A 21,814-nucleotide genomic window follows, 5' to 3' on the forward strand; every position below is an offset into this window, starting at 1 on the left:
GGAGGGGCTTGGCCGGGGACAGGACGCCTGCCACAGAGCCTGATCTCCTGTCCTTCCCCAGCTCTGCCCCGGGCTCAGGCAGCCCTGACAGCGTGGCGAAGCTGAAGCTCCAGGGTTCCCCAGTCCCCAGCCTGCGCCAGAGTCTACTCTGGGGGGAGCCTGCTGGCCCCCCCAGCCCCCCTCCGGATCCTCCGCCTAGTCGGGGGCCCTTACCCTTGGAGCCCATCTCTCGGGGACCAGATGGACGCTTTGTGATGGGACCCAATGTGGGAACCCCCGAAGAAAGGTCAGGCTCTGAAGGAGCTGAACCTCGGACCCCGGCCCAGCGCCAGGCCAGGTCCTACGACTGCAGCAGCAGCAGCCCCAGCGGGCAGCCCCAGCCGCTCTGCATTGCAGACATCAGCCCCGTGGGGCCCCCTCCCGCAGCACCACCTAGTCCTCGGCCTGCTCCGGGACCCTTGCTCCAGTACCTGAGCCTGCCCTTCTTCCGGGAGATGAACGTGGACGGGGACTGGCCCCCTTTTGAGGAGCCCGCGCCTGCTCCACCCCCAGATTACATGGATACCCGGCCCTGCCCCACTTCCTCTCTCCTTCATCCCCTGGACCCCGACACTGTGTCTCCCGGGGCAGTGCTTCCCAGGGCTGCGATGGGGGCCGGGGCCGCCCCAGAGCCCCTGTACACAGCACTGGCTGACTGGACGCTGAGGGACCGGCTGCTGCCAAGCCTCCTCCCTGCCGCCCCTCGGGGCAGCCTCACCAGCCAGAGCAGCGGACGGGGCAGTGCCTCGTTCCTTCGGCCCCCCTCTACAGCCCCCTCTGCAGGAGGCAGCTACCTCAGCCCTGCTCCCGGAGACACCAGCAGCTGGGCCAGTGGCCCTGAGAGGTGGCCCCGGAGGGAGCATATAGTGACAGTCAGCAAGAGGTGAGGACAGTCCCTGTCCATCCCTGTCCTGGTTCCCGCTCCTGCCCAGACTTCCCCTAATGCTCTGTGCCTTCAGGCTCCACTCCCATCCTGGGACCAGGAAAACTTGTGCCTTGTTAGAAGCTTTGGCTGAGGTCCCAAGGATCTGCAGGGAATGCATGGCCCCTCCTCAGCTTGGGGACTCTGGGTTGGGGCTTTTGTGGTCACTCTCAAAACTCCACCCAGTGCTGGACATTTGTCCCTTTTAACAGGAGGAACACGTCTGTGGATGAGAACTATGAGTGGGACTCAGAATTCCCTGGGGACATGGAACTGCTGGAGACTCTGCACCTGGGCTTGGCTGGCCCTCGGCCCCGACCTGAAGCTGAGCCAGAGCTAGGTGTGCGAGGCCTCAGAGGGGCAGTGTGGCCTCACTGTTCCCCGTCTCCCCACTCTGTTCTCCGTCTGGTCCCCATCGCCCCGTGCCCCAGGCTTGCTGTTCCTGTTCACATGGCTCATCTGCACTGGCAGGCCCCGGGGGCTTCATGGGGCCGCTGACCCTCAGACCTCTCCCTCCCCTTGTTCTGCTTTCCCCTTGCAGATGTGAAGACTCCAGTGGAGGGCAGCCTCCCTAGCATGGCCTGTGCTCCAGGCCCCGAGGCTCGGTGCGCTGCCCTCCGGGAGGAGTTCCTGGCTTTCCGGCGCCGCAGAGATGCCACTAGGGCCCGGTTACCAGTGTACAGACAGCCAGTGCCCCATCCTGAACAGGCCACCCTGCTGTGAAAGCTGGGTGAAGATACACAGACTGGGCAGAGGAGGGCCCGTGGAGACCCAGCTCCAGCCCGGAGCCCTGGCCTGCCCCTTTGGTGCTCAGACATAGCCCTGATGGTGGGTTGGGAGGGTTTGGCAGGAGATGTCTGTGCTGGGCCCCTAGAGCCTGGGGACTGGAGCAGGGATCTTAGGTCTGCCCGTGTGTGTGTGTTTGTGTGTGTGTGTGTGTGTGTGCTCGCGCGGTGATGGTGATGGTATTTGTGGTGTGGGTGAGGTTTTTTACATGTGAATAAAGAAATTCTGAAAAATGTTTGTGTATCTTCGGCCTTTGAATCTGAGAGAGAGGTAGAAAAATCCCTGAACCCTGACAAAGGAGGAGACTCTTCCGGAATGTACAGAAGTGCATTCAACAGATCTTTGCAGAAAGCATTTATTGAGTGCCTACTGAGGCCAGCTACTAAAGACAGCCATTGAGTTAGATGCTAAGAAAACAAATCTTATTAGGTCAAGCCTTTGCCCTTGGCGAGTTCTTTCCAGTCCAAGAAGCTGGCAGAGAAACAGTTACAGTGTGATGTGATAAGTTCTGTGATAAAGCTATGTGTTGCGTATTGTGGCTGCACAAAGGAATGGGTCAACAATGAGTATTTATAGGGTGTGCTGGGACCGTGCTACCTCCGGCTGGGAGATCCTCCTGGAGTGGGAGTGATAGCAGTAGTGAGGGGCTGAGCCCCCACTGTGTGCCAGGCACGGCTCTAAGCTCCTTACACTCATCATTTTCCACCACTCAGAGGGAGGAACCATTCTTGGCTCCCATTTTCTAGACTGTGGAACGGAAGCGTGGAGGCTGTAGGAATTTGTCCAAAGGTCACACAGCGGGTATGGAGTAGGGCAGGTCAGAAGTTGGTCAAGGGAGGGACAGCATCCCAGGCAGAAGGCACAGAAAAGTGAAAAACCCCTGGTTTCCCACTCACTTGGCAGCGGGTTATAACATTGGGGGGTGGGGTGGAGCATTGGAGGGAGGACACTGGTGGTTGATGTCCTTGGAAACCAGGCGAAACAGTAGCTTCTACCAAACAGGAAGGTCCCCGCTGTTGGATGTAGGCAGGGACTCTACCAGAGGGGAAGAGAAGCCTCCATAGAAGCCTGAAGAGGGGTGCTCCTTCAACCCTTCAACTATGCCCCCTCCACCCTCAGACACAGAAGAACTGCCAGGCTCCTCCCCTGAGGCCTCCTCTTCTGATCCCTGGGATCCCTCCAGGATTAAGAGATGCCAGGTCAGAGAGGAGGAAACGGAGGGGAGAGAAATCAGATCTGAACCCTGGGTCCCAAGGCAAAGAATGACCTCACTGTGGGTTCCTGCCCAGGCCTGAAGAAGGCGGAGAGCAGGAGTACTGTCCTGGCCTGCAGCCCCAGTACTGTCACACCCTAGTTACCTGGGGGATGGGGGTGGGGGTCTTCCGGTGCCTCCATATACCTAACCACCCTTTTAAAGTCAAGAGGCTTCTTCCCACATAAACATGCCCATAGTCTTGAGCTGACCTTCCAGGAAAAAAGCTTCCCGCCAAGGCATAAGTTTAAGGGCTTCGGGGTGGAGGTCGAGGTTCTCACCGATGGCGACCGCCGTCATGGCCCGCATAGGCTCGGACTCCTCATACCCTCCGGCCCAGCTTCCCGCCCACCGCCCCTCCAGCAGAAGCTCTGCCCTCTGCGCCCGACACGCGGCGCCTTTAAAGCCAGGGGCGCTCGCCCCGCCCCGGGTCCGCCCCGTCCGAGGCGGGACCCCGCTGAAAACCCCCGGCCCCGGCCCCGCGCGCCACTCGGCCCGCAGGCCCCGCCAGAAGTGTATCGCGGCAACCGGCCAACGGTGAGCAGGGGGCGGGGGGCGCGCCCCGGCAAGCGGGAGGCCGGTGCTTGCTCCCGGGACTGCGGCGAGGGTCCGACGACCGCTCTGCCCGCCCTGTGCTGTCGGGTCCTGTCCCCAAGCCCCGACCCCGCATTGCTGGGCGATGAGGTCAGCCCCGGTTGCGGGTGCACGGACAGGGCGTCCGTCCGGAGCTGGGGGACCCGGCCCTCGGGGGAGAGGAGCGGCGGGCGCCGGGGCTTGACCCGCGTGCCCCGTGGGCGGGCGCAGCGGAGCTTCCCCGCGACCCTCAGTGCCGGGTTCCAGGAGCACGTGTGGGAGCTGCCCGCGCTCCGCGGCCCCGAGGCCGCCCTTTCCGTTCCTCTTCCCGCCCGCCGTCCTGCTGGCGAGTCGGGGTCTCGGGCCGGCGCGGACAGCCCCCCGACCTGGGGCTCCGGGGGCGGCAGCCCGCGCCGGCGGGCGGTGTGGGGAGGGCGTTGGTTGCGGGCGCTCCTGCCGCCGCGCCCGCCGGGGCCCCCACCCCGCGCCCCCTGCTGCTGGGAAAGCCGGCGGGGGCTGCGGGCGGGCGGCGGGCGGGCTGCCCAGACCACTGCGTCACCCCGGCGGTGGGCGGTGGGTGACTCATCCGGCCTTAACGGCCCAGGGCGTGGCGTGGCGAGGCGGCGGGGCCGGACCTGCAGGACCGGAAGTGGACGGCCGCCTTCCCGCCCCTGCGGGCCCCCCGGAGCCTGCTGGAGCCCCGGCCGGGGGAGTTCTGGGGCAGCCCGGCGTCTGGGAGCAGACGGGAGCGTGGCGGGAGTGAGGGTGGGTGGGGGGAGGTCCCGGGTACGGCTTGGCTGGGCTCTCCCGTCTGCTGACTCCAGAGCACGGGGCGCAGGGACAGCTCCCCTCCCCAGCGCCCCTCCCTGCCTATGTCTCCTTCCTCGGTCCCCCGGGAGAGCAGCTGCCCGGGGGCCAAGGGAGGGTGGGGCGGCGGGGCCCTGCCCTGCGCGGGGCAACCGGTGGTCTTTGTCCGGCTGCGGCCCCCAACTAGCGCCCCAGCCCTCTGCTGCTCCTGGACTGGCCCGGGATCCTCCCTCTGCCCAGCCCTTCTCTCTCCAGGATTTCAGGGAGCGGGCGCTCTAACTCCGGACTTGCCCTCGGTGCCCAGAGCATTGCTTCTGAACTAGTCCTTGAGTCCAATTCTCTGTCCCCCGACGTGTAACTTCCCACGCCTCCAGCCCCCCACCCCCGCCTCTGCCGCTGACCTAGCCCCCCCCCACCCCGCCCCACAAGGGATCCCTCGCACCTGCGTGCACCTGGGAACTGCCGTGGTGGGGGGGCGCTTTTCCACGGAGGCCGCGTGTGGCCCCCGGGCGCGGAGCCTCCTCCCCACTGCATGGGTGTTGCGTGCGTGTTTCTGCCCGGCGCCCCCACCCTGCGGGGTTCCTGTGTTTGGTACACAGAAGCCATGGCAACGGCCCCACCTCACCCCTCCGCCCGCTAGCCTTGCGGCTTCCTGTTTGTGCGGCTTGGGCTTTCTCTTCTGCTCTTCTGCTCTGCTCGCTGACTTGATGGGGAGGGGCTGTCCCCGGAGGGGCCCCTCGATCCCAGGTGTCCACCACCCTTGCCTCTGCCTGCTTCCTCTGCGTTTCCCTCTGGGGGCGGCCCCCCCAATCTGGTCCTTTCGGAATAGCCCTAAGCCCCATTCTGACTTGGGAAGTTCCCCTGCGACCTGTGTGCACAATGAAAGGAGAGTCTCTTTGTCCCCCCCGCCCCCCCCCCCCCGTGAGTGAGACGCCCCAGCCACGGATCTTTGGCATCTGCGTGGGGTGGGGTGAGGTGAGAGGCCTGCCCCTCCCCCTCGTGAGAGCACTGCAGTCTTGTGGGTGGGGGTGAGGGCTGTTCCCCCTGCTGTAGGCAGCTGTAGGCCCCTCTGGCTTATGTTACTCACCAGGGGGCCGACCCCCAAGTGGCTCAGCTCTGGTCTCCTCTTTGGCTCCCCAGCCCTGGGGCTCCGCCACTCCCCACCCCAGCAGGCACCTGGCTGTCTTCCGTTCTGTTGAGGCAGGACTGCAGAAGGTCCCCTGGGTGGCACTCGTCTGGGCACACCAGCTGGGGCCCGTCAGCTCGAGCCTGCCCAGCGGGGCGGGGACAAGCCACAGCTGGGGACAGGCTGGCTGGGCCGCCCCTTCCTGGAGCTCTGCCCCAGGACTCCACACCTACCAGGTTCCAGGACAGTGACCCTTGGGGGACCCAAAACACTGCGGCTGGAGGCTGTGACAGGCCCAGCTGTGTCCAGGCTCCAGATTGGGGAAGGGGCCCTCAGCATCCTCTCGGAGCTGGAGCCCTGGGGCGGGGAGGAGGGGTGGGTGGCTGGGAGGCCAAGTCTGTTTTGCCCCTGTGGGGGGACACTGGAAGGGTAGGGCGTCAGGACTGCTCTCCCCTCTTAACCCGGTGCCTGGGTTAATGATTCTTCTGCCCTTTTTCTCCCTGGGCCACTGGGATCTCTTGGCCTCAGGCCACTTGGCTGCAAGGAGAAAACCCTTAGGCCCGGGGGACCCTGGTGAAGCTGCTCCAGAAGAGAGATCTGGACATTGAAAAGGGGGCTTACTGGTGGCTGCAGCCCCATCCCCCCTTTCCCCCCCAGGTCTCCTAGCCATGCCCCTGTGTGTCACGGACCCCAGGTTGAGCTGCTGGGGCCGCGCTGGGAGGAGACAGTCTTGTCCGCCTTGCTTCTGAGCTGCTCTCTGCTTGCCCTCCCCCAGCCGAGAGTCTGTGTGCTTGGTGGTGTGGGTCAAGGCCCAGACCAGCATTTATCTGGGCCAGCCTTCAGGCGGGGGGAAGTGAGGGTGGGTTGCTCTTAATGAGGTATAAAAATAACTGATTTATGGGGAGGATCGGGGCGGAAATGTGCTGCTGGATAAGCTGGAGTAGAAGGGAGCCGCCAGGCTGGAGTGTGGGGGAGGGGACCGGCCTGCGACCCAGGGGCTGAGAGCAGGAGGGCTTTGGGGCGGCTCTGCCCCTGGGCCTGGCTCCACCGCTGAGCCCCGAGGCCCTTGGAGGGGGTGGCAGGATAGTTGAACTTGGGGTGTGTGGGAGGGAGGGAGACAGTGACTTCATCCCTTCAGTCTGACCTGGCCTGGAGCCAGATGTGGGGAGTAGGAGTGGCTTCCTTTCCTGTCTTTGGGCACAGGTGCCTGTGCCTGGGGGCCCCCTCCCCCGCCCTGTCGGCCACAGCTGGATCTCACGGTGGAAGGGGAAGAAAGGGAAGCTCATTCACAGAGGGTTGGGGACAGGGAGTGAGGTCCGGGCCCACCCCCCAACCCCCCATGCCCCATTCATTCACAGAGGGTTGGGGACAGGGAGTGAGGTCCAGGCCCACCCCCCAACCCCCCACGCCCCATTCATTCACAGAGGGTTGGGGACAGGGAGTGAGGTCCTGGCCCACCCCCCACCCCCCAACCCCCCACGCCCCCACATGGGTAGCATCCCGGGACTTGCGCCCCAGGGTCCTGGGGCTGGGACCTAGGCAGTGAGGTAGGAGGTGGCGACAGACTGCCCCTGGGCCCGCGGTCTGGAAACCACCCAGTTCTTCCCAATGCAGGTTCTCAACCGAAGTTCAAACCTCCTGTGTGTTTCCCCAAGTCTCCCTTCCCTCCAAAGTTTCCCTAAAAATACCACCCACCTCCGGGGTTAGTTCCCTATTCCTGCTGTAGCAGATGAGTACAAATTCAGTGACTTAGAGCCACACCCGTTTCACGTGGCGGGGACCTCAGCAGAGGTTCAAATCAAAGTGTCAGCAGGGCTACCTTCCTCCTTGGGGAGTTCAGGGGAGAACGCCTTGCCTTGCCTTCTCCAGCCTCTGGAGGCCCGTCTCCCCGACTCCAGTTTCTTGCTTCTCCCGCTCTGACTTGTCTGCCTCCCCCCCTCGCTTGTAAGTCTCCTGCTGTGTGTATAAAGCCCCTTGCTGTGAGGACACTGGGCGTCCCTGTGTCGGGACCCTTCATTCAGTCCCACCTGCAAAGGCCCTTTTTGCCACGTAACATTCGCGGGCTCTGGGCGTTAGGATGCAGACACCTTTGGGTGGCACCGTTATTCTGCCCACTGTAGCTTGTCAAGGGGAGGTGGGATTGGTTTTGATTGCCTGGTTTCTCATGGGAAGTTCCTTCTGCCTGCTGAAATCTTTTTCTTTTTTTTTTTAAATTTTATTTATTTATTTGACAGAGATCATAAGTAGGCAGAGAAGCAGGCAGAGGGGGGGTGGGGTGGGGGGGGCGGGAAGCAGGGGATGCGGGTTAGGACCTGAGCTGAAGGCAGAGGCTTAACCCACTGAACCACTCCAGCACCCCCTGCTGAAATCTTTTAAGGGACTACTCAGACCTGCTCTTCCAGGAAGGCTTCCGGACTGCTTCTACCCATACTCTTCTCTACCTTTCTGTCACGTAGGGTCTGATTTGTACAGTATCTTCCCGCACAAGCCTTCCGCTTTCCTGGGTGCTCTCTTTGTCTCTCTGTTGGCTTTCCAGGACCAAGAACTTCCACCACTTCCACAGTCGCGGGCACGGATTGGGGGTGCTCGGTCAAGCCCAGAGGCTGGTGGTGAGGGTGGGTGTGTCCGGTTCTCTGGCTCCTGGAAGAAGTTCCCTAGTCATGTCTTCCTCTCCCCAAATCATCCTCCTCCCCACGGCTGCGGTTCTAATGACCGGTTTGCCTTGGCTAAAGCAGACCACCCCGAATGAGGGGCCTCGTTTCTGCCGTATTCTACTCCAGTGGGTTTTCTATTTCATTCCAGTAGTGGGGCCGTTCGAATGAAGTCTAATGGCAGCACTCAGCGAAGTCAGCCTGCCGTGGGGGTGGGGGAGCCCAGAGATGGCCTGCACGGGCCCTTACCCCAGAGCTCTGAGCAGTGTAGTTTTGGGTCCTGTGCCAGAGGTGGGGTGAGCCCCGTGTTTGACCGTGGTTCTCACCTCTGGGGTGCACCCTGGGGATACAGGGTGTGTCCCTGCAGGCTCAGAGTACTGACTGCGGGCCCCGCCGTGTCCTCTCTCCAGCACCCCACAGCCACCACTGCCCTAGGGAATGGCCAACAGGGGACCTGCCTACGGCCTGAGCCGGGAGGTGCAGCAGAAGATCGAGAAGCAGTACGATGCGGACCTGGAACAGATCCTGGTCCAGTGGATCACCACCCAGTGCCGCAAGGACGTGGGCCGGCCCCAGCCTGGGCGTGAGAACTTCCAGAACTGGCTTAAGGATGGCACGGTGAGAGCTGAGCCCTCTGACTGGAAGTGCCCGGAGCGCTGCGGGGCCTGGGGGGCCTGGGGGGCCTCGGTTTGTTCCACTTCCTCCTGAGCCTGGGTCTCTACCTCACAGAGGACCCACGGAGTGAAAGGGGGTGCCCTGGGGGACTCCGGGAAGAAGTGCTCCAGGGCGAGGACCACGGGAGGGTGTGTTCAGTGGGACAGGAACCCGGGGGCACGCCGTCTGCCTCCCGGCCAGCGGGCTCTCACCGCCGCACACCTTCTGTCCTCACCCAGGTGCTGTGTGAGCTCATCAATGGGCTGTACCCCGAGGGACAGGCCCCGGTGAAGAAGATCCAGGCCTCCACCATGGCCTTCAAGCAGATGGAGCAGATTTCCCAGTTCCTGCAGGCGGCCGAGCGCTACGGCATCAACACCACTGACATCTTCCAGACCGTGGACCTCTGGGAAGGTGGGTCGGGCCAGGGGACTGTCTCCCAGAGGACCAGACACTGGGCGGGGCCAGCTAGCTCCGGGAGACGGGGTGGGTTTCTGGCACCCTGAAGACAAAGGGTGTGTGTGTGTGTGTGTGTGTGTGTGTGTGTGTGTATTTCATGGTGGGATGGGCCCTGTGGGAGGCTGGCGGGGAGGAGGGTGTGGGGACAAAGGGAATTAGGAAGCCATTAGGTGCATTAGGGAGTTAGGTGCTGGCCTAAGTGGTCGGGGTGGAAGGCTGGCCCCCAGGACCCCAGCGTTGCTGAGGCCAACACAGCCCCTCCCCGCTCCCAGGAAAGAATATGGCCTGTGTGCAGCGGACGCTGATGAACCTGGGCGGGCTGGCCGTAGCCCGGGACGATGGGCTGTTCTCTGGGGATCCCAACTGGTTTCCCAAGTGAGTATGGCTCGGTGGCCCAGGCCTGTCCCTGTCCCTAGCGAAGGGTCTGGCACAAAGCCCTTTCCTGTCCCTCGCAACTCTCCAGGGATGGCAAAGGACTGTCCCCTTTGAGACACGAGGCGGTGGCTTGAGAGAGCTCAGGCCTCTCAGACGGGGTGGACCCCGGCTCCTGAGCCCCCCAGCGAAGCCTCAGCCTGTCCAAGGGCAGACGTGCGCTGGGGCAGCCTGCGGGCTCGTCCTCACCGGCGCTTCCTTTCCACCCAGGAAGTCCAAGGAGAACCCTCGGAACTTCTCGGACAACCAGCTGCAGGAGGGCAAGAATGTCATCGGGCTGCAGATGGGCACCAACCGCGGGGCGTCCCAGGCCGGCATGACTGGCTACGGGATGCCACGCCAGATCCTCTGACCCCGCCCCAGCCCCGTGCCCACCTTCCCATGGATGGTTAATATATATATATATTTTTTAGCAGTGACATTCCCCGAGAGCCCCTGGGACTCTCAGACTCCCTTGGCCAGGGTGGGGGCCCGGCCTGCCTCCTCTGGGGTGCCCGGTGGCAGGCCCCCCGACCCCGTGCTTACTAATACATTCCCTTCTTCAAACCCACCAAAACTGGACCAACTGGCCTCCTTCCTCCTGGGACCAAAAGTGGGGGGCCTCGCTACCCTGCAGCCCCATAGCTCTTCTCTTTCCCTTTGGCTTCTTTCCGCCCTGAGCTCTGCCCTCAATCTGTTCCTTGGCTGGGGGTCCGAGACCCTGCCTTCTGGCCTTCCTTCGCCTCGCCCCTTAGCTGGGGCTGCAGGGACTTAATTTATAGGGCGAGGCCTGTGGCGGTGGCCACCGGCCCTGGCTGGGCTGCCATCCCCACACACAGAGGCGGTCTGCCCCTGGCGGCGCCTTCTCTCTCAGCTGCCCCTTTTCCGTTCCCTGTGCTGTGGCTACGGGGTGGGGGAGAGGGGACAGGGACAGGACTGCAACCATGGGCTGGGGCTCAAAAAACCCGAGTTTGCTGATTTCAATAAATATCTCTTGTCTTTTTTGGGTGGTCTCTGGCTGTGTCAGGGGCCCTGAGTCCCCCACGGGGAAGGGAGGAGTGTGGGGACAGTACCATGACTTTGACAGGGGAGAGGGCTTCGAGATCAAAGGCTACAGTCCTCACCCCTATCTTCTGATTTCCTTCCCGGGCACCTTCATCCCCAGGTTTAAGGGAGGGGAGGTTGGGTTGAGGACCACGGCCCTTGGTCCCGGAGCCGAAATGCAGGAGATGTGGGCGGTGTCCACACGCCAGCCTAGGAATCGGGCATCCACCCTGGTGCTCGGGTTGGGCCCCTCGCCCAGCCCAAGTGGCTTCTTTGCCACCGCAGGAGGGTGAGTCCTGGCAAGTCTGGGGGCGGGAGGCCCCTCAGGCAGGCCTGGGGTAAGGCGGCCTCTGTGGGAGTTGGCCAGACCAGCTTGGGGGCCTGGGCAAGGGCGGCAGTGCTGGGGAGGAATGGCCCGGCTGTGAGTGAGCCGGAGGGAAGAGGCCCTGCCGACGTGGGAGCTCTGTGCTTTGGAGAGCTGAGAACTTTCCTTCCGGGCACTGGCCTGGTACCAGGTTGTCTGGAGCTTGCCCTGATGGAGGTTTGAATGTCCCCCCCACCCCACCCCCGTTTCCAACTCCTCGGTGTCATCTTGACCCCACGGCCTCCCCATCAGACCCTGGGACTTTCTAGGGAGAACGGGACAGAGCCTGGGCCAGCCCCCCACACCAAGTTCCCCCACCCTCTCTCTACTTCAGCGCGTGTTTCCTTAGGAGGGCAGAGCCCCAGCACTGGGGGTGACAGATGCTGAGGAGGTTGCTAACCAGAGGGCTTCCCGTCTCTCTTCTCCCTCTGCCTCACTGACTCCCTCTGCCAAGGAGCACCTACTGCGCGCTCGCCTCAGGCTCAGCCCGCATCTGGAGGGGTCCCGATGTGACCCGCCTGAGGGAGGGAATTTGCTGCACAGCAGGGGCTGAGGCGCAGATAAGATAGGCTGCCGCCTGTATGCAAATTCCCAGGGATTAGCAGTCATTCTGTCCCTTTATCTCTGGCTCTGGGAGGCTCTCTCCCAGGGGTACGGGGAGGGAGAGTGACATCATTGCAGAGAAAACCTTGAATTCACTAATGGTGACACTGAAACACTGACCTACTCACACCCTTCCCGGATTTAACCGTTTACAGCTTCCCATCCTTGGCTGGGCGCTTCCCGACATTCTGAGACATTCGGCTTGATCCAGGGCTGAGACACTGGGCCCCAGGGCATCCATGGCCACGTAAAGACTACAGGGGGGATGTGGGTTCGATGCCAGGTCAACCTGGCTGTGATCTCGTGCCCTTGCAGGCTCAGTAAGAAGGGGAGTCGTGGAGGGGATGCGGGGGCGGTGGGTGCCCCTCCTCTGAAAACTGGAGGTACTGGCTCCCTCCTCCTGTAGCTGTAGGGGTTTTGCCAGCCTGGGCAGCAAGTGCCGTCCTTGGCCCAGCAAAGGCTCCAGAGACAGACATGCAGGTGCAGCGGCATCCGTGTGGATGCCTCGGGGCCGGGGCGGGGGGGGGGGGGTGCTGCCCGGCTGGGCTCCAAGATGCTTCAGGCAACAGCCAGGCCACCCTCCCCAGAGCAACTGACTTCCAGCCAGACACGGAGGGGATGGGGGAAGTGCTTGGTTAAGGGGCGCGCCTCCCTTCTGGCTGTGACCGCCACCCCCACAGGCCCTGTGAGCCATCTCCACCACTGCTGCCCGCAATCCACCTGGCCACAGCTCCAGCAAATGCCTTCTGGAAATGGCCTGCACTGATACCCCAAAATCGGGTGCGTGTTTTGCTGCATGGGAGGCCACAGTTTTGTGCTGAATCTGGCCTATTCCCCCTCTCCTGACCTCTTCCCCCTTCGGGGTCCAAGAACTAGGGGAGAGGGGCAGCCTCTGTGTGCCTCTGTGTGGCACTTCCTTCTCCAGGGCTCCCTACCTTGCTGTCTCCTGACGCCCCACCTGCGGGACTGTCCCCACTGCTGCTAGGACCCCTGTCCCCTCCAGGTCTCACCAGGGCTTGTCCTTCAAGTCTTTGTTCAAAGTTTACCTTCCAAGTGCAGCCTTCCCTGGTCGGCCTACTTTGCGCATTCCTCCCTCGCCCCACCCCCACCCGCTTTCTCCTATCACCACCTCTGGGTGTATTTTACTTTCTGTCTCCACCCACAGAATGTACACTCTTTAAGGGCAGGTTAGTGTTGGTTTTGTGGATGTGGAGAGGTGCCTGGCCCGTTGTCGGTGCTGAATAAATATTTGTTGAACAAATGAATGAATATTACCCCACTCTCCCGTTCCTCAAACCCTTGGCCCCCGTGACACGGCGCCCCGGTCAGGCCAGGGTCTCAGCAAGCCAGCCTGACCTTGGGTCTGAGATGGAAACAGAGCCTCTGTCCGCTTCCTTCTAGTGCTCCCCCATGGTTCATTTCCAGCAGGTGGAACACCCGAGACTCTGGGGCTCCAGAAGGCTGGAAGGGGGCTGGGGAGGGAGGGGAGAGCCCTGTGTGGTCTGCGCAAAAGGAAGGCTCTCTGCGGATTTGTGGGAAGACGGCGTGCCTGCCAGTAGGCAGGAAGAGGTAGGAGCCGACTTAGGTTCAGGTTCATTGACTCCTTGCCTTCAGCTTTGAAGTGCAGAATCCCTGAGGAGGTAGAGAGAAGGCGGGTTGGGCTCCTTGTGGCCCAATGGAAAGAACTGGAGTAGGAAGGCAGGGAGAGGCAGGGAGAGGCTGGGAGAGGCTGGGAGAGGCTGGGAGAGGCTGGGAGAGGCAGAGCGGGGAGGAGGAAGAGGAAGAGGGCTCCCAGGGCTCAGCCTAGCTTGGCTCACCCTTGGGGGAAAAGCACAGGTCTCTGTGGTCCCTTCCCGAGCGTGTGTGTCCAGGTGGGTGAGCATTTGCAGGGCTGGGGCTCAGGGGCGCAGGTGGGAGCAGAGGAGTCTGTCACCCCACATGGAGGCCACCTACAAGCGTGTCTGCCAAGGAGCGGAGGGAATGGGTGCGGAGAGCTCTGCGTCCTGCGTGCGTAAGCAGAAGGTAAGCATCTGTGAGTTTGCGCATGGGGCCTTGGAGAACAAACAGTATGTCCCATTCCTGCCTTTCAGCTGGGGGAGGCCTTGGAGAGCTTGGCAAAAAGCCCAAGGAGCGGCAGAACAGGGAAAAGGCTGGGCAATAGGGCCCTGGGGAGAGAACTATAAAGGGTCTGGGATTAATTTGTTGAAGAGAAGCCCAGAGAGTAAATTAGTAACTGTCTCTGTGCAAAGCAAGGAGTTTTAGTCCCAGTGGCCATAGAGGTGGCTTAGAAGAAAATGCACTGAAGTTGTATCTAGAGAAATTTAGGTGAGCCAAGGAAAAACGATGCCCTTGGCTCTGAAGGTTATTAGCCTCTGGTCTCTCTTACAGATCAAGAGGCATGTTTTCAATAATAGGATGGATCCCGTCTTGGGGTGGAAAATGGGCAGTCTGCTTGGGAATGCATATACTACACCCATCTTTAAAATTCAGGCCTTCATTCAATATTTATTGGGGTTCTCTATGTCAGGCCTTACGGGGGAGATGAAGATTATTAATACGTGATCTCTTTGCTCAAAGAGCACAGAGTCCTGCAGGGGAGAGAAAACACAGATATGAGCTGAGCCACGATCATTGGGGAAGCCAGCGCTCTGTGCCTTTGGAGAAAAGCAAACAGCAATGTTTGGGCGGGTCACTCGCCAACCTCCCGCAGCCTTGGGTCCCTTCTGCAGTGGAGGGGGGTGACATCATAGGGAGCTAAGACTGCATATCTCGGGGATCAGCTCAGGGGGGAGCAGGGCTGTAGGTTGGGGGCTGGGGGGGGCTCCTCCAGGAAAAGGAGCAGTCCTTGCTCTGTGGTCAGAGGTCAACTTTCAGCGCTGGTGGAGGGGGGCTGTTCCCTTCCATCCTGGAGTCGGGGGTGGGCAAAGAGGCCTGAGTTTGGGTGAGCACCAGGGACCGGGTAGGGAGAGATCAGCATCACGGGTGGGCTGTGAGGAGAGCATGAAAGAACTCAGACACTTCGCCCTGCGCCCAGCAGACCCTGAGTTCTTCTTCTTCTTTTTTTAAGATTTTATTTATTTATTTGACAGGCAGATCACAAGCAGGCAGAGAAGCAGGCAGAGAGAGAGGGCTATCCCAGGACTCTGAGATCACGACCCCAGTGGGTCCGACACTTAACTGACAGAGCCACCCAGGCGCCCCTCCACAAATAGTTCTCCAGCACCCATTTTGGGTAAGGTATTTGCTGAGTGCTGGGGTTACAGCATCAGCAAGGCGAGTAGAGTTTTTGCCCTCCTGGGAGGAGCTAGGGAAAACAAAGAGCAGGTTATAATGGGAGATGGGGGGTGGAAAGGGGAGTGAGCGTAGGTGCTAAGGGACCCCACAGCAGGGGACTCAACCCAGCCTTGCAGGGGTGGGGTGGGCAGGGGAATCCATGAGAATCTCTGGAAGATGCTGGAGTCTGAGCTGGGGATTTAAGGACAATGACAAGCACGAAGGCAGGGCCCGTGCTGGTGGGGAGAATGTTCCAGGCATGGGTGCAGCATGGGCACGGCCTGGAGGTAAGAATGTGCACAGCCGGACAGCAGAGGGCCGGTTCATGGGCTGAGAATGCAGCTGAGAAGGGAAGAAAGGCCCAGCTCTTCCAAGGAGCGTCAAAGCCAAATGAAAGATTTTGGATATTTCATTAAGGACTTGGGGGTACCCCTGAGAAATTTTAAGCAGGGGAACTGCAGAGACGAGAGTTGTGTCTTATTTAGAAAGCTTCCCTCCGTTGTAGGGCAGAGAAAGGCCTGGGGTTGGGAAGACTCTGGAGGCAGGCCAGCCTTAAGAGTCTACTGCACAGGTCCAGGCTGGAGAAGAGCCGGGGCTTTAGGGGGCTCGACAGGCGTGAGAAGGCGAGAATGGATTTCCAGATTGGCTTGTGCTCTGTGGAGAGTGAAGAGGGTTTCAGCAACCAGGTGAGAGCTGCCGTGGTCTCCGGGGATGCGAACTCCAGGAGCAGGGGCTCCACAACACAACGGATGCGTTTCCTTTTCTCTCCCATAGTCCAGGTGAGGAAACTGAGGCCAAGAGCAAAAGTTACTTCAGAACCCAGCTGGTGGCTGAACTGGGATTTGAACTGATAAGCAAAGCAGTTCAAGCTTATCGCTTGCCCCATCGGGGCCTGCGAGCTGGCTGACCCGGGGAAGGGTTCGGCTGGCGGCCAGCGTGAACTGGGCTGTTTCTGTGGGCGGAGGCCGGGGCCTCAGTGAGGAAGCAGGAGGTCAGGCCTCCGAAGCGGGGCAGGAAGTTCAGCTCGGAGGCAGCTGCCCCTCCAAGGCCGTTGCCGATCTGGCATCTTCAGAAAGAGGCTAATGGAGGATCCGAGGCCCAGGCCCTGGATCTTGCAACTCGGGGTTCCTGTCCTCAAGGCTCTCTGACTTTCTGGAGCTTTCTGACTGCTCAGCTTACCCCGGCAACAAAGGCTATCACGACCATGAGGACTTGGAAGGCACTCCCGTGTCTTGGAAAGGCTTTAGTATTCCCATATCCTTTGTAGAAAAGAGAAAAACACACCTGAACACTGTTAAGTGGCGTGCTCTAGGTCCCAGCGTCCTCGAACCCCTGGTGTATCTGCCTCTGGCTTCTGGCACTCAGCCCGGTAGCTCCTGGCCCACCAGCCGGCTCACCGGGAGTTGGTGGTTTTGCACTGGCTCTGTATGTTCTAGAATCCAGATCTCTGGACTCCTGGTCACTCCCTGGACACTGAAGATACCTAAAGTGAAGCATCAACAGGCCTGGGGCCGGTGGCCGGCGCCGGCAGACACAGCAGGGTTGGGCGACCCTAGGTCCCCTCCTGTATCTCCCCCGGTCCTCCACAAGGAGCCCAGCTTGCTCAGATGTCTTCTGTTCTCCAAGTGACATCTGTCCTCACGGTGCCAATACTGAAGTCACCCCGGGCGCTGGTTTGAGATGTTTAGAAACACAGATTCCAGTTTGTCCTCTTAGAACCCTCCACCCCCCAGTTCCCCCGGGGGGGTGGGGGTGCTCTCTGGAATTTGGTTAAACGGGTTTCCCCCATAATTCTTAGGCAGCCCTGTCCTCAGAGATGCAGAGAGAAGTTTCTCCACGGAAAACAGGTCTGGGAGGGCCCTGGCTGGAGGCCTGGCCCGGGAGTCGTCCCTCCCCCATCCCCCCACCCTGCGCTGTTTGGCGACCGCGGCTGGGTTGCCGGGGAAACAGGCTCTGTAACTTCCGGGCTTCGGCCGCTCTCCCTCCTTGGCCTTATCTCAACATCCGCCAGGCAGTCCCGGGTCTGTGCCGGTCACGTAGGAGGGGAAGCTGGTGCCAGGCTTGGGGAGGCATGTGGGGCACCAGGGACCTGAGGCAGGCCAGAGGGTGGAGATGTGGTTTGGAAGAGGGGCGGAGGCTGCGGTTTCCTCTAAGGTCTTTCTCCTCGGCCTGGGGGCTCTCTGCCCTGGGCGGCTGGGGCCAGGTAGGGGGTGGGCCGTGTGGCCTGCAGGGCTCTGTCAGCGCTCTGGAGGTCCAGCACCCCACTCCCCACCGTCCCCCCCCCCACTCCCCAGGCCTGAGGGGGGTAGGGGGACAGTGCTTCCTTGGCCGGTTCCCCTCACCCCTTCCCTGCTTCCTCCCTCGGGACCCACCGCCCTGGGGCGCCTGCCACACCCTCCTCTCTCTCCCCCAGCCCTCTGTCCCCGGCCCTTTCCCTGGTGCTTCCCAACGTTCCCCATGGTCCTCCAACTCTCTCCCCATGCCAAGTCTCCTGGCTGTAGCAGGGAGGCCCCACAGTTTTTAAGGATGGGCAGGAGAGTTGTGAAGAAAGGGGAGGCAGTGAATACTCCGGGGAGAACAATTCACGCATTTGCGTGTTTGTTCATGTGTTCGGCTCTACTCTGCTTTGGGAAGAACTGAAGGCCGTTTTGAGAGTTCAGGTGCTCCAGGAAGAAGGGGGTGGTGAGACAGGCTTTCAGGCATCTTTCAGGCAGCCTGATTCCTGACCGCATTTGTACTACACCGAGGACGAAGATGTCCCCCGCCGTGGCCCGCACATCCCCTGCTCTGGCGGGGAGGAGAAGGAATAGTAACCACCAGGCACGGTGCAAACTGTTTTTCGAGCCTGGTCCGCACAGTGCCTTTTGGGGCGGTTACCCCATGTCAGATGAAGAGGCAAGGCCCCATGGCTGGGCAGGTGGCCCAAGGGCTCTCCCCTGTGAGGGCTAGGTCAGGGCTCTAATCCTGCCAGTCTGGTTCCGAACTTAGCCACCGCTTTCCTTCTTCACGCTGCTGCCCCTCGAGCACAGATTCAGAGACCACATGAGCCACCAAGGCCCAGTGGGAGAGCTTCGTCACCGGCTGGATGGACTTCCTGGCCACGAGGCAGCCGAGGAGCAGCGTGTTTTCCTGAAACCAGAGTGCGCATCCGCAATTCCCTTTACCGACAGCTGGTCTCCCCCTCCCCCCCAGCAGAAGCTGGTAGGCCGAGGCAGGCAGGTCCAGAGGCAGGAGACGGGGGCCCTGTGTTGGAGAACTCCCAAGAACCGTGCATCAAAGGCGTTCAGAGACCACAGGAGCGAGGAGAGAACTCACGGCGACCAACACAAACTCTTGGAAGCCCCTGGGCTGCCGGCCATTCTCTCCATGTGGCCCAGCTACCCCCAAGTCCCTTACAGGACCCTCGGCCTCGCGGGTCCCTGGCTTGCAAAACGCAGGTTCCTAAATGCTTTTCAAGCACGGAGAGAGAAAGAGAGAGAGAGAGAGAGATCGAAAGAGATAGAAGGGAATCAGCTTCTCTTCTTGCCCTTAGGAGACGCGCTCCAGCGAGCGCCCAGACTTGTTTTAACCATCGGCTCCTCGGGTCTTTTGTCCCCGGCTCCTCCCATTTAAATGTGCTTATTCGTCTGGGTCCAGATTCTTACCCCTCTGGCCTGAGCCAGTGTGGGGAGCGCGTCGGGACGCCTGCAGGGTGCGGCCGAGGCCCGGGAGGGCTCCAAGGCCTCGTGCGGCGAGAAGGAGCTGCGGGGGTGCCCAGGGCACCCCGGGGACCGTGGGGTGGCTGCTCTGGGAGTGGCGACGCGGTAGGGACGGCCCGGGGAGCCGGGGTGGGATTCGGGCAGGGCCGGGAGTCGGGACCGGCCTCTCCCGCCGCGGACTGCTCTCCCCCTGGGCTGGCGGGGCCGCGGGGCCGCGGCGAAGGGGCGGAGCGCAGGGCGCGAGGGAACCCGGAGCCTGGGGATGGGGCCGCGGGAAGCGGACGTCCGAGTCGCGCCGCGAGGAGGAGGGACCAGAGGGAGGGCAGCGCGCAGGGGAGGAGGTGGGCGAGGGCGGCGGGGAGGAGTGGACGGAGCGGGCGGAGGCTGGGAGCGGAGAGCGAGGGCCGCCCACCCCGGCCCCGCCGGATACGGCCGCACTGGGGAGCCGAGTTGTGCTAAGGGGAAGGCTGCCTCCCGGCTTCTGCGGGTGGACCCAGGCTTGGTGCGGCCCGAAGCGCGCGCAGTCTGGGAAGCCCCATCGGGGGGAGACAAGGCCGCGCTATGAATGCACTGTTAATGGCGAGACTGAACGTTTATGTAGTTTAATCCAGCGTGACAGATTGGAAATGTTTCAAAATCTGGCAAATACTGTAAACATCATCACATCTGGAAGAGTAACAGATTTAAGTGAAGTCACGGCCTGAGACAACCCCGAAATAGCTTTCACCCTTCCCTTTTTTGGGCTGTTTATTCTTTGTGTCCAAATGACAGCGATTTATTGATATTTTATATGGAGAATAGAGTGATAATTCATTCCTTCTGATATGGATTGACACTTTTATTATTATTAATAGATTAAGGGGGCGCCTGGGTGGCTCAGTGGGTTAAAGCCTCTGCCTTCGGCTCAGGTCATGATCTCAGGATCCCAGGACCCTGAGATCCCTCCCCGCAGGGAGCCTGTTTCCTCCTCTCTCTCTGCCTGTCTCTCTGCTTGTGTCTGTCAAATAAATAAATAAATCTTTAAAAAGAAATAGATCAGGATGTTTCTTTTATTTCAGTTTGCCTTTGGTAAAATCATATCAATTTTTGTAATTGTCCAATTTGGGGAAATCTGTGCTACGTTCCTTACCTGGGCTGTAGAATTTCAGGACATTGTTCAGTAATTACACGTTCTTTGAATTGACGGCACTCATGAACCAACTTGTCGTCGGTTCTGATTCTAGCGTACTGAGTTTTATGCAAGCTCTGTCAATGTCAGTATTTTATGTCAGATCAACAGGAAATCTGATACACTCCCGATGTGTTCATAAGATTTTCTTCTTGTTAATTGCATTATTCAACAATCCAAGGGCCTATTTATTCAAAATTTGTCTATTTCTCTTATTGAATTATGCTGTTGATAGAGTCTGAACGTTTTTGCTACAATTTACTTTTCAATTTCATAATAATTTGTACTGATTTCATGGTTCATTTTTATCACTTTGGTTTCATAAACCTACTGAGTTCTTTTATTGAGATATAATTGACACATAACATTATATTAGCTTCAGGTGTGCAACAGAATGATACAGTGTTTGTATAAACTGAGAAATGATCACCACGAGAAGTCAAGTCAGTGTCTGTCACCACAAATGGTGACACATTTTTTTTTCTTATGATGGGAGATGTTAAGGTCTATCCCTTAGCATCTTCCAAATATACAGTACGGTATTATTAACCACAGTCGTCCTGTTGCACATTCATCTCCGCGACTTACTTATTTGATAACTGGGAGTTTGTGCCTCGGGTGGGAGCCGGACGGTTGGATCTTCCACCTTTCCCTCCAAAATCTTAAAAGTTTACAGAGAGGCCTTAGCTGGGTCCAGTCACATATACTGGCCAAATGGTCTCAGTGCCACATCGTTCTCTTAAGGCTGTGTTCTTGGAGCAGCCTCTGGGAGTGGTAAAGCCAAGTGGAACCCATATTCCAAGGTCAGGGTGGGGCTCAGGAGCCTCTGATTGCCTGGGTCCAGCTTACGGGTCAACCAGTGGTCAGGTCTTTGATGACCTCCCCCAACAGCGGGATCATACCATTTGTCTCTTCCTGTCCAACTCATTTCACTTAGCAAAATGCCCTTGAGATGTATCCATGTTATCACAGATGGCAGGATTTCATTCTTTATGGCTGACTAGTATTCCATTATATATAATATATGTATCACATTTTCTGTATTCATTCATTCATCGGTGGACACTTAGGTTGATTTCATGTCTTGGCTATTGTAAATAATGCTGCAAGGAACACAGAAGCGTCTATATCTTTTTGATCTAAGTGTTTTTGTTTTGTTTGGATAAATACCCAGAAGTTGATTGCTGGATCATACGGCAGTTCTCGTTCTAGTTGTGTGCGGAACACTGTTTTCCACTGTGGCTGCACTAATTTACATTGCCACCAGCAATGCACAAGGGGTTCCTTTTCCCCACACCCTTGCAAACACTTGTCACTTCTTGTCTTTTTGAAACTAGCCATTCTGACAGGTGTGAGCTAATATCTCATTGTGGTTGGCATTTGCATTGTCCTGATGATCAGTGATGTTGAGCCCCTTTTCATGTACCTGTTGGCCATTTGTATGCCTTTTTTAAAAAAAAGATTTTATCTATTTATTTATTTGAGAGACGGAGACAGAGCACGGGCAGGGACGAGGGATAGAGGAAGAGGGAAAAGCAGACTCCCCGCTGAGCCCCATCCCGGGCTCCATCCCAGGACCCTGAGATCATGACCCCAGCCAAAGGCAGACGCTTAACTGCCCTTGACTGAGCCACCCAGGTGTCCCCATTTTTATATCTTCTTTGGAAAAATGTCTACTCGGAACATTTGCCCATTTTTTCATTGGATTTTTTTTTTTTCTTTTCTTCCTTCTTTTTTTTTTTTTTTTTTTTTTTTTGCTGTGGAGTTGTAGGAGTTCTTTATATATTTTGGATATTAACCCCTCATCAGATACACGATTGGTAAGTATTTCCTCTCATTCAGCGGACCGCCTTTTCATTTTGTTCATCGTTTTCCTTTCTTGCGCGGAATAAACTGGTCAATTTTAAAGTAACTTTTCTGTTCTCCAACACATACGTTTAAAGTTGATGAAAGAAGGGAATGTGCTCTTTTTAAAAAATTAAAA

General features: G+C 59.2%; 4 protein-coding genes across 5 annotated transcripts in view; all 4 read left to right on the forward strand.

Moving 5' to 3' along the window:
• Positions 1-1,980, forward strand: part of IGSF9 (immunoglobulin superfamily member 9) — a 20,513-nt gene extending 18,533 nt beyond the window's left edge. For both annotated transcript variants that reach the window (XM_032318579.1, XM_032318580.1), the window contains exons 19-21: positions 62-922; positions 1,174-1,301; positions 1,503-1,980. In XM_032318579.1, the coding sequence (XP_032174470.1) occupies positions 62-922; positions 1,174-1,301; positions 1,503-1,684 (1,171 nt within the window). In that variant the 3' untranslated portion in view covers positions 1,685-1,980. The remainder of the gene's footprint in view (positions 1-61; positions 923-1,173; positions 1,302-1,502) is intronic.
• Positions 1,918-5,707, forward strand: LOC116575950 (translation initiation factor IF-2-like). Its single transcript, XM_032317567.1, has 3 exons — positions 1,918-1,941; positions 3,501-4,337; positions 4,635-5,707. Exons 1-3 carry the CDS (start codon positions 1,918-1,920, stop codon positions 4,656-4,658), a joined length of 885 nt encoding a protein of 294 aa, XP_032173458.1. The 3' UTR covers positions 4,659-5,707.
• On the forward strand, positions 3,428-10,684 carry TAGLN2 (transgelin 2). The gene is made up of 5 exons (XM_032318593.1): positions 3,428-3,536; positions 8,567-8,774; positions 9,050-9,224; positions 9,542-9,644; positions 9,912-10,684. The coding sequence occupies exons 2-5, from the start codon at positions 8,595-8,597 to the stop codon at positions 10,051-10,053; spliced, it is 600 nt and encodes a 199-aa protein (XP_032174484.1). The 5' UTR covers positions 3,428-3,536; positions 8,567-8,594; the 3' UTR covers positions 10,054-10,684.
• Positions 10,685-17,718: 7,034 nt separating this feature from the next.
• On the forward strand, positions 17,719-19,566 carry LOC116575951. Its single transcript, XM_032317568.1, has 3 exons — positions 17,719-17,773; positions 17,953-18,720; positions 18,871-19,566. The coding sequence occupies exons 1-3, from the start codon at positions 17,719-17,721 to the stop codon at positions 19,119-19,121; spliced, it is 1,074 nt and encodes a 357-aa protein (XP_032173459.1). The 3' UTR covers positions 19,122-19,566.
• Positions 19,567-21,814: the final 2,248 nt, after the last annotated feature.

Source organism: Mustela erminea, chromosome 17 (assembly GCF_009829155.1).
Source record: "Mustela erminea isolate mMusErm1 chromosome 17, mMusErm1.Pri, whole genome shotgun sequence".
Taxonomy (NCBI): domain Eukaryota; kingdom Metazoa; phylum Chordata; class Mammalia; order Carnivora; family Mustelidae; genus Mustela; species Mustela erminea.